Genomic DNA, 11,895 nt, shown 5'->3' with positions numbered 1-11,895 from the left:
ATTCTTCTGTTATTGCTTGGAGCTCTTCCTCTACGACTTGTTCTTCTTCCTCTTTGCTCGTTTTGTTGGGAACTTCCTGGGATGTTTTGAATTGGGGTTATGGGGCAATCGGGTTGAACCACTGTTACATTAACACCATCCATCCTTTCGAACCACCTCCTTGAAAACGTGATATCGTCACCATGCTTGCTGGAAACAAAGTATCTCCTTTTGTCTTGATCCAGATAAAACTTAACTGGTTCCAAAGACTTCTCACTTGGGTTGTATCTTTCTTTAAACTCTGTCAGTTTCTGGATCTCATTCTGTATCAGGATTACACTCTGTCTCATTTCTTCGGAACAACAAATGTTCTCTATTGCTTCGACACCTTTTGTGATCGTCGCAACCAGAGTCGACAAAAGGTTGGGAACTTCAACAACCTTTTCATCGACAGTCCCAATGAGAACGGGTTCATTAGGAATTTCCGACATTTCCAGAATGTCCGTTCTTGTCGCGATCGAAGTATATTCTTTTACAAACCGCGCAGCTCGATTCGGGTCAATTCTTATTCGTTTGATACCATCTACCTCTCTGACGACAATCCCACTTCTCTCAAATGAAGCCACCACTGTTCCAATGGTTGAGCGATCACTCAGAGTCTTGTAAGTGAGGAGATTTTGAGGCTGATTTGCCTTCCATTTGGAGATCTTTTGTTTCCATTAAGGACTTTGTTGATTGCTTCATCTTCCATTGCAAACGACTTCATAATCTCTACGTCCTCTGGATCTTCGATGAATTCATTGAAGGCGTCGTTGACTTCCTGGTCGGACTCATCTTCTTGTTCAACTTCTGAAAACATAGTGGTGATTTCTTTGGTGGGAGCGCTCTTTCGAACAAGTGACTTTGCTGAGTTTGAGTGTTTTTTGACTGCTCCAAAAAAACACAGATCGAGTCGTTGAGTGAGGTGACTTGAATGAGGGCAGTATGTGTGCAATTTGATCTGGTTTGCTTCGAGCCATCCAAGAAGCTCCTCGTCAAGATGTCCCGAAAAGTTGTCCATTGTGATAAGTCCCCAACTACCATCAAGACCAAGTTCTGTTCTCTTTTTGACGATCACTTTGATGATCTGCGCCATCCAATGCTTGAAGATATATTTGTTGACGAACCCGTTGTTTGTGTAATAGACGAAACAGTCGGGGAACTTCTCTTTGGCTTCGCAAAAGAACTGTTTTTGGTTGATGACAATGCAGAAAGGCAACGTTGTTCCATCCGCACAAATTCCAACTATCGCTGTGGAATGTTTACTTGACCTGCTACAACCGTGCTTTGGGGTTGTCTTGTCCTCATTACTCTGGAAGATGTATAGATTCTTTCTGTCTGCCCAATCGTTGCTTCCCATTTCATCGATGTTTACACATAGGGCTGCTGGTATATTGTCAAACTTTTTGAGCTCTTTGAAGTTATCAACAATGTTCTCTGGATTGATGGAGATTCTGTCTAGATCTTCTGCGGTTGCTTTCTTGAGACCAATCTTCAACTTCTTCATGTGTTTAATGAGACCCCGTCGCGATATTTCAATGTCGGGTACTTTTTGACTCAGGTACCGAAGAATTCCAGTGACAGTACATACAATTCCCTTTCGTTTACAAGTGACAAGCCACTTGTCGATTTTGTTATCAACATCTTTGGAGGTTTGCCGTTCTTCAATTCTCCGATTTTTCTTCTGGTGTGGGTGTCTATCGTGGATTTTGAAGCACCATAAAGCATCTGGATAGTTCTTGTTGAGTGATGAAGTTTGTAATGCAAATAATGGATTTGTTCACGCATGGAAGTCTCCTTCAAAAATGTCTCATCCTGCCAAGCTTGTTCAAGAGCCTGTTCAACAAGAAGAAGTCTCTGTGGAGAGATACCATTCTCTTTTGATTTCTGGACATTTTGACGCATACTGTTTTGTGAAAGAGAAGGTTTCTTCAACTGTTTTGTTTCTTTTGTCTCTTTTGGAATTTCAGTGTTGTGATCAGCGACAACGCGATTTTGAGGATTAGGGAAGCAGGACATCAGATTCAGTGATGAAAAACTTGGCAACATGAAAAGGATGTTTAAAGTTATGAACGATTTAAAACCTAAAAGAAAATTGTTTAAATGAAAATAATGGATTGTTTTGTGCAAAAATTGGGGTTTTGGGGGATTTGAATATCTTCCACTTTAACTTTTTGGTAAAGACTTTGAAATTGATTCAATACGAGAAGACATTTTCTAAAAAAATCAAGAAAATATAACCAAGTAAAAAAGAAAATGTTTTATAAAACGATGACTCTTTTTGGTGAAATGAGGACAAATTTTGGAAATTTTTGAAGTTTTTTTCGGCTTTTTTTTCGTTTTTGAAATTCGAAGAAAACATCTCATTTGTTCATTGCTTTTTGTTATTGATTTTGTTGAACTTGAATAATCTAAAAAAGACAAATTAATGGTTAAAATACCATAAATTGAATTTAAAAAATGGCTGACAGGTTAGTTCTGGTTGACAGGTTATTACTCCAACTGTATACCTGAAAAACCAACCAACACAAAAAAAACAACCGGTTGACAGGTTATTACTCCAACTGTACAATTTTAGTTTGAGTCCAACCAATTTTAAGAAAACAAAAGACGTAACAAAACATCAATTTTATTCTTTTCAAGTGGTCCATTTCTAGAACATCACTACAAGTAAATATAAACAAAAATTAAAAACTTTTAAAGTACAAAAAAAAGAATGTTAGAAATAACAACAATTGCAGAGCTTGATAAGATTTTTACTGAACATCACAAAGTGTGTGTCAAGTTCTTCGCCACATGGTGTCCATCTTGTCAGAAAGCACTTCCAATTGCTCTTGAAATTGAAAAGGAATTACCTGATGTGTTCTTTGTAGCAGTTGACACAGACAAAGCCAGTGAGGTATTTGATAAATATGAGATACAAAAGATGCCCAATTTCTTATATTTTATCGATGGTGTATTAAAAGGACAATACCTTGGAAATATAAAGGATAGAATAAAGTACATTTTTAGTGATCCTCTCTTATTCATTTTCACTTTATTCAAAATTAGAAGAATTCAAATAAAAATAACACAATTTATATTTAATCAAATAATTTTATTGATCAATTGAAGTTGAATTTGTTCCAATTGAACAGAAGCAATAATTTGTAATTATTGTTGATTTTTATAATTTGTAAAACTTATTAATTCTCAATTAGCTACATTCAAATATAATCTTATTACACATTTGTGGCAAAATGCTAATAACTGTTTTTCATAACTATTATAATAATAATTCGAATTTTTAGAGCTTTGGATCATGTTCATTCAAATTATCAATAAACATAATTAACTCTCTTCTAAATATTTTTACTTTTTTATTAAAAAGTTAAAAATTTACATAGATACATATAAAATGAGTTTGTAAAAATAATGTCTTTATCAGCATCATAGTTTTAATTTCAAAATGATTTATTTATATCATGAAATATACCAAGTAAAATTTATTGAAATAAAATAACCTTTTTTATATGACAATTATTGAAAAAAAATAAATCTCATTCAATTTATTTATATGTATATATTTTTTTATAAAACAAACATGGTTTTTAACATATTTTAAATGTGTATATATCATCTATTTTATTTGGCATTTAATTATTGTTGTTATTAAACCAATATTGTGAATTGAGTGTTATTTTATCAAGAAAGCAATGTTTATTAATATTGAAATAAAATATTAATTGATTTACTTCATTTTTGACACTTTCCAATTGAGTTTACCACCATATTGATTATCAGTATTTGATGCTAGAACCCCCTTAATTGAATTGATAACAAATCCAATTTGTCCATTTTCTTTTTCAACCCTTGACACAATTGTTACATAATCTCTGACCTCTTCATCTATTTTCATAAAATCCTCTATACAGAATTTACACACAGAAATAACAATATTGAACTTATGAAGTGCAACAATACTTTTCATTATATAATTAGTGTTTTTTAATTCTGAGAGATGTCCGAAAAGAATTTTCAACACATTGAGGTTTGGGTACTTTTTAAAGTTCTCTTGAAACAAGTACAGACTCGATGAAGTAATCGTGAGATTTTTGAGAATTGGATACGAATCATCTTTAACTGGCAGTTTTGTAGAGTACACCATCTTACTTAAAAAGTCACCAGCAACAACAAAGTCTCTGTCGACTATTTGGATCTTCTGAACACGTCTGAAAGTGTTTGGATTCACATTGAGAAGTGCAGAAGAAGTGATTTGGATTGTATTCATCTTTGGAAAGAGATGAAGAAAATACAACGAAGATAGTCCAGTGGACGTAACTGGGTTGATGTGCATCATTTCAATAGCAGTTTGACAATTTCTGCTTGTGTTCTCAAAATTTTCAAGATCAGAGTGTTCCATATACAGTATCACATTCATCAAGTAAAACGGTTGAAGTCTTTTATTCATTCCTGTTGTGTTTGTTTTTAAATGTTTTTTAAGTTGAAATTCCATTTTCAAAACACTGTCCTGTCTTTTTCCTCATGTTTGAATCATTCACATCCGTCTGTCTGTTTTATGTGTGTTATATACTATTATATACTATACTATTTAGTATATATATCATTATTATTAATGTGTAAATATAATATAATAATAATGGTATTTAAATAGTTTAAATTAATATATAATTAAAATATTACTATATTGTAAATTATAAATAATTAACAAAAGTTGTGATATGAGTAACTTAAGCGAGGTTCTGTTCGACGAACTTCCAGTTGACGACGTTCCACCAGTGTTCAAGATAAGCAGCTCTGTTATTTCTCGTGTCGATGTAGTAGGCGTGTTCCCAGACATCACAGGTGAGGATTGGTTTCATACCCTCTGCCATTGGGTTAACAGCGTCGTGTGTGTCGATGATCTCGAGCTTTCCGTTGTGCTCGACCAACCAGCACCACCCACTTCCAAAGTGTCCGACGGCTTTCTCGGTGAACTTCTTCTTGAAGTCTTCGAAACTTCCGAACGCGGCAGCCAATTTGCTTTCGAGTTCAGCAGATGGCTTCACGCCACAGCCACACATGCAGTTCCAGTAGAAAGCGTGGTTCCAAGCTTGAGCGGCATTGTTGTAAATAGCTTGTGTTGGTTTTGTTTTAATGAGCTCTTCAAGTGTCTTCTTGGCGTTGTCTGTGTTGGCGACCAACCCATTCAACTTTGTGACATAAGTCGCGTGGTGTTTGTCGTGGTGGAATTCCAAAGTCTCAGCACTGATGTGTGGAACCAAAGCAGTTTTTTCGTAAGGGAGTGGAGGGAGAACGAAGGCCATTGTGTGTTGTGTTATTCAGATTTGGTCGGTCTTATATACCACGTGTTTATTTGCCTTGAAAATGTGAAAGTTATTCATTTCTTCACACAAAGCCACTTCTTTTCACACTCTCCACATTTCTTTCGTTGTGGTTGGTATAAATAAATAACGAGCTGTTTTTTATAATTACATTATAATTAACGAGCCAATTAATTTATTATTTTGACAATAATATATATTATTATAAAATAAATTAACGAGGTTAATAAATATCATAATAATCCAACTCGTTAAATAAACAACTTGTTAATTCGACATACTTGTGTTAAATTGTATTAGAACAGTATAATTAATCAATAGACAGAATCTATTTTCAACTCTTTTGTATATAAAAAAGTATCACTTCTGATTGGACAATGTTTGTCAAAAATGACCAGATCTTTGTTGAAAATATTTTGGGTTTAGCAACTTTTCCCAACTTGCAATGCAAAAACAGCGCAATAAATTGTAACAAATCTGTTTCAAATTTCACATTTTTGGTTGTGTGCATTTTGCTTTGAATTACTTTTGGACATTTCCTATTTTTTTATTAAAATTAATTATATTTGCTATATAATTCCATTTACTTAACCATTGAATTATAGTTCTGTTGTTATAAAAAAACCATACATTGAATGTTTTCAAGTTGGCGATAAAACGTCCGTTATACAAATAGGCAGATAATGACCAGAATATGTGAACTGACACGTGTGCCAGATCTCGCGTCTTGGTATGAGGTTTTCAATGCAAGATCGCCACGTCCACACTTTTTGATTCTGCTTTTAGATTCGTAAATTTGTATGTGATATTATTAAAACTATAATTAATAGAACATTTACTATAAATATCACACTGTAATCTTTTTGAAAACAAAAACACAACTGATTTTTGTAGTTAAACACCAAGTTAATATTTATATGTTATTTACAATGTATTTATTGTAAATGAGTGATAACTTTGTTTATAACAAATAATTGACTGGACAACAAATAAATATCAAAAATATCACCGCAAGACGTCTGGACAAGATCACACGACCAGATTTGTTTGAAAAATGAGGTGGTTCTATTTAAATATTTCTGAGAACAAACAAAACAAGAAATGTCGACTTGTCAAAAAGAGTGTTGTGTAAAGAAAGAGAGCTGCTGCGAGAAAGTGTGCCCAGCCAAAAAGGCATACGAGGAGTTCCTCCGTGCCGTCCCAAAAGCACAAGTAGGTGAAGAAGCCCCAACATTCAAGGCACAAGCCCTCTGCCCATGCAGTGGAATTGTCGACTTTGACTTTGAGAAGGTGAGAGGAAAGTTTGTTGTCTTGTTGTTCTACCCACTCGACTGGACTTTTGTGTGCCCCACCGAGATGTTGGGATATTCCAAATTGGCTGAAGAAATGAAAGACGTTCAGTTCATTGGCATTTCAGTCGACTCAGTCTTCTGTCACAAGGCGTGGTGCGATGCTCCACGTGAACACGGCGGAATTGGGAAGTTGGCATTCCCATTAGTCTCTGATATCAAGAAGTGCATTTCTATGAAGTACAACATGTTCAATGCGGCTGATGGCATCGCAAGACGTGGTTATGTCGTTATTGATCCAAAGGGTATCATCAGATATATGCAAGTCAATGACAATGGCATCGGAAGAAACACTGAGGAGACAAAGAGAATCATCGAAGCTATCAAATTCTCTGACGAACATGGCGAAGTCTGCCCACTCAACTGGAAGCCTGGAAAAGACACCATGAAACCATCACCGGAGGGTGTTGCTGACTATTTAGTCAAACATTAATTCATTCAAAACTTTTTATTGTTTCTTTGTTAGGTTTTATATATTATATAAAACAACTCAATCAATTGGATTTGATGTCTTTTCATATATGAAGTTATTAAATTCATTTTCATTATTGTATCGTCAAGAAGTTTTTTAATGTGCTAATTCTTCATAATTTGTTGTTTTGTTGTTGCATTTTTGTGTTTTTTTGTGGTTTGAAAGAAACACTGGATTTGTTCTTCTTTTTTAATAAAGTGGCATATAAGTTCCGATACGTCTGCTTTGTAATTGTAGTCTTGACTTTAAATTTCTATGTTCTTGTTATTCATGGCAATTTTAAAAGCTTTTTCTAAGTGTTGTGTATTTGTTTCCATGTTTTTGGTGTACTTTATGTGATTAGATTCGACGCCTTCTAATTGCCAAAAAGTGATTGCTCTATAAACACGTTACTAATCAACTAGTTCGTGTCTTCGTCTACACAAAATACAAATTTCTCAACACCAATTTCACAATCAAATTTAACATTCCCACAAATTTAAAGTCTTTTGTTACAAATAAATAATTCATTATATTTAGTTTAATATATATAAATAATTATTATAATGGACAATATTTGGCACAAGTGGGTGGCGTCACAACAGTTTTTTTACAATTGATAGAAGTTTGAGCTTAAAATAGTTGGCACATTCCTTCAAATCTAATTTTTCATTATTCCCTTCAATATCAATTTCTATGAAAAGCCAACATTTGTAACTTCCAGTTTTGCAGTTTCTGATTCAAAGATAATTTTCTTTTTAAAACTTCAATATTGCCATTAATGTTTATATCTTTAAGTTGGTGTTGTGTATCTTGTATATGGAAGAGTTAATACACACTTAGTTTCTAAAACACTTGTTAATAGACATTTTAAGTCACAACAATTACACAATTTAATTTATTTATTTGAAGTTATAAAATCAATTTTTGAAAAGTTTCGAGACTATTCAAATAATCCAAATAAGTTTTTGGTTATAATTATGGATAAAAACAATTTTTTAAAAAGGTGTAAAAATTGCAATAAAACATTCCTTTGTTGTTTTTTCAAAAACACAATTTCCTTCAACTACAACTCATTCAATTACTTTGTTGAGAAAATAAAATTATAATTTATTGGCCGTTTAGTGTTACACAAATGTCAGATGGTGATACGCTATTTGTAAAATTCAGTGTTTTTGTACTTGTCACTGAAAGTTCAAATCTCTCTGTTTTGATATTAAACAAAGAATTTTTGTCTATTTTGTTTTGAGTGACATCCACGACCCTAGTAGATATTTACTAGAACACAACCTTTCTCATCCGAGGTAGTTGATATAAACAAGTCAACTTTTTGAATTTATTTTAAAGCACTTTCCAAATAAATTCTTATTTCAAATAATGCATTTAAAATAGAAATTTAAACTCATTAACCTAACTAATTTGATCAAATAAACATCTTGTAATTTCATTTTGAGATTACATAAGGGTTCTCTTATAAATTTCATATATAATTAAGTAAAAAAGGCAATACATAAAAGTACTTTGAGAAAAGTTATATATAACACAAATTTGATTCTTTATTTGAAGAGTTTTGTATAGTTTAGAAACATTGTTGTACTATCTTAATTAAAAACTACTTTTAATAAATAAATTAATTAGTGTTTCATCGTCCAACTTTTTATAATTTAAATTAAAGTTTAAATTAACACTGGTTAAATTTGTTTTGCATCACAATACAACATTTTTAGTTTTAATAATTACACTAAACCAATTTTCAAAAATTATAATTATACATTAATTTAATAAAAACAATCAAGTTATAACTCAGTTAATTTAATTGTTTATTAAATATTAAATTAACAACGAAAATAGTTTAATAATCATTTCAAAGATGTTTATTTCCAATAAACATTTTTCAAAATGTCAATTAATTGATTTGATTTAATATTTCAAATTAATAATCATCATTACAATCAACACAACACACAAATTGACTATTTAACAACAAATAATAATCATTTGTTCAAATATAAACAACTTTTCAAAACTGAAAACATCAGATGACAACACCAAGCAAAAACGCACAAACTGACACAACAAATCTTGCACTTGCGTTGAGTAAGTGCGATGTCATAAATCATCTTTCTCTTGATGAAATACTCAACAAGTTGAATGCAGATTCCTTATCTACTTCAAAATAGAATACAGAGACCGTATTGAGTATAAGAAGAAGATAGTTGAAAAAATAGTGAACAACACAGATGGAGACTTTATTGAGAGGGAGTATCTCAATTTAATTCAAAGAAGATTAAGTAATTATTATGGAGATTATATACATAACAAATATACCCTTTTGGAGATATACGAAAATGTTACCAAGTTGAAGAACAAAGTGCTATCATCAGAAAGTGGCATGGACGTGGAAGAACTGGAGAGGTGTGTTGGGCCAATAAAAGGGATTGTATTTAATGAAAATAAATATGATAGATGTGACAACTCTATAACAAAAATAAAGACAAGGAAAAGCTCTGTTTTGCTGTTGAACAAAAAAATGGCAACCAATATGGAAACGTTCTTTACAAAAAAATCAGTTCATATCCTCATCATATAACAAATATGGACTTCTAAATGTTGTGGAAGTAGAAGACCCCGATGGGTATCTATTCACTTTGAAAGAAGACGGTGTGACAAAAATAACGAGATACCAAAGAGACAGAAATGCGTCTGGTCCAAATTTCATTGTGACTCAAACATATGACCACTTGTTGTTTTATGATGGTAGAAGTTACATTTACAAATCAACAATGAGTACAATAAGTGAACTTGGTAAGTTGCCAGACCAATATCCAAGTGCTCCATCTCAAAAATTTGGTGATGGAATTGTGGAGAATGTGGTTGTTTTTCAATTGCTCTGAATAAATCAATTTCACATTTAAGTTCAAGTTATTATTTAATAATAAACATATTATAATTAAATTATAACATATCATATTTATTTTAGCAAGACAACTGAATCAACTTTTTTTGTGAGAAGGTGAAATCTGGATAAGTTTAATTTAGATCATAAGTATTTTTAGAATGATAAAAAACAAATTCAAAAACACAAAATCAATTAGTTTTCGTTTGACTTAATGGTCTTTACAGACCAATGTTTACATTTTCACATGTTCAGTATAATCAATACTTGTTATAACGAGATATACAGAAGATTTTTTTTACATGAGCACTTCCGAATTTATTAGTTTTTCATAATTCAAATTTGTTTGTAACACACCATTCTTAATTAAAGATCTTTTCAGTTCAAATACAAAATTAAAAAAAAGATTTTATTTTTATTTTTGAATAAAAACAACCTATATAATAATATACTTCATTAAATGTAATAAATGTATTACACATTTGTAGGTTTATTATTTCTTAGTTAGTGGTATTAAATAATTTTTCAAAATAAATACAATTAAATAATACTTTAATAGTGCTGTTATTTTGTGCCAAAACTAACAATTCACATTTGTTTTTTGAGATGGCTTGTATATATTTTGTAAATGAAACTATTCATGATTGCAGTGTAATTTTTTATAGTCAAAAATAATCGAGTATATTAGTTGTAACAATATATTGTGAAAAAAATAGTTGAATGTTGTTAAGTTTTTATATTTTATAAAACGATATATGGTTTAATTGGTTCAGTTATGAAATGAAATTTATGTTCAATTAAAATTAAAGATAAAAATGTTAATATGTTATATTGATTTTATTTATTTTATTTTTTATATAAAGTTGATTTTAAATAATTATTGTATTTTCACATTTTAATTTTATGTCTTAATTAACATAAATAGTCATTTGTTCTTTCACAATATCCAATAAAGTTACATAAAAACGTCTAATTGTTTTAATGAGTAATCATTTAAATACAAGTCATCATTAATGTTCATCATACATTAATTATACAAAGTTCAAATTATTCATCGGTTAAATTTAATAAATGCAGTTTTAGTTGTTATTTCAACAACATACTTTTTAAAGTGTGTTTTGAGTAGTTGGATCGAAGTCATGTATAGTCAAATTCAAAAAAGGACTGATAAATGTTCGGTGAATACTTTTTCTACCCAAACCCGAAATAATCTATTTACAAAACTATATAAATGTTATTGTTTTAACTATACATTTTAGTTTTTATTTTACTTTATCAATTTATTATTAACCCATATTTTTACTAAAAAGAAAAGTATAAACTTTAACTTGAAAATAAAAAACCTGATGGAAGAAATTGTTGATCATGAAATCATTTTGAAAGACAAATCTTTTGAAACTCTCTCTGATGATATGAAATCATTTATTCAAAATTGTGACTTAAAACCACAAAAGGTTGAAAAGGGTCACAACACCATACAAATTCCAATTATGTGGATTGTGAATAATAAAAGAACAGAAATGGATTTTGTTTCTCAAATACACGCAAAATTCTCAATGGACTACAATTACTTTTGGGTACAAAAATCGTTCGCAATTTGACAGATGAAATCAAAAGTTTCGCATTTTACACTTTAAACGATTATGAAATTCAAATATATGCAGCAAAACAAACACGCAGTGATGGGTCTAAACAAATATACACTTGTAAACACGAGAGTTGTAGTTCTCAAATAATAATATTTATAAAACATTTCATTTTTGCAATTTTCTTCGATTCTTGGCATTGTGGACACGATGAAACTATCAAACAGAAAAGAATTCATGATACAATTTCAAACGAACTTAAACTTCAATT

General features: G+C 30.9%; 3 protein-coding genes across 3 annotated transcripts; 2 read left to right on the top strand and 1 right to left on the bottom strand.

Moving 5' to 3' along the window:
• Positions 1 to 2,734: 2,734 nt before the first annotated feature.
• Positions 2,735 to 3,130, top strand: EIN_004940 (thioredoxin, putative; the record flags this gene model as incomplete). Its single annotated transcript, XM_004260376.1, has 1 exon — positions 2,735 to 3,130. The coding sequence occupies one exon, from the start codon at positions 2,735 to 2,737 to the stop codon at positions 3,128 to 3,130; it is 396 nt and encodes a 131-aa protein (XP_004260424.1).
• Positions 3,131 to 4,748: 1,618 nt separating this feature from the next.
• On the bottom strand, positions 4,749 to 5,324 carry EIN_004930 (superoxide dismutase, putative; the record flags this gene model as incomplete). The annotated part of the gene is made up of 1 exon (XM_004260375.1): positions 4,749 to 5,324. One exon carries the CDS (start codon positions 5,322 to 5,324, stop codon positions 4,749 to 4,751), a length of 576 nt encoding a protein of 191 aa, XP_004260423.1.
• Positions 5,325 to 6,443: 1,119 nt separating this feature from the next.
• EIN_004920 (hypothetical protein) lies at positions 6,444 to 7,124 on the top strand (the record flags this gene model as incomplete). Its single annotated transcript, XM_004260374.1, has 1 exon — positions 6,444 to 7,124. The coding sequence occupies one exon, from the start codon at positions 6,444 to 6,446 to the stop codon at positions 7,122 to 7,124; it is 681 nt and encodes a 226-aa protein (XP_004260422.1).
• Positions 7,125 to 11,895: the final 4,771 nt, after the last annotated feature.

The sequence above is a fragment of the Entamoeba invadens genome (genome assembly GCF_000330505.1).
Source record: "Entamoeba invadens IP1 unplaced genomic scaffold scaff_1105074725937, whole genome shotgun sequence".
Lineage (NCBI taxonomy): Eukaryota > Evosea > Mastigamoebida > Endamoebidae > Entamoeba > Entamoeba invadens.
The sequence above is the reverse complement of the archived record's forward strand: the minus strand, read 5'-3'. Positions and strand labels throughout refer to the sequence as shown.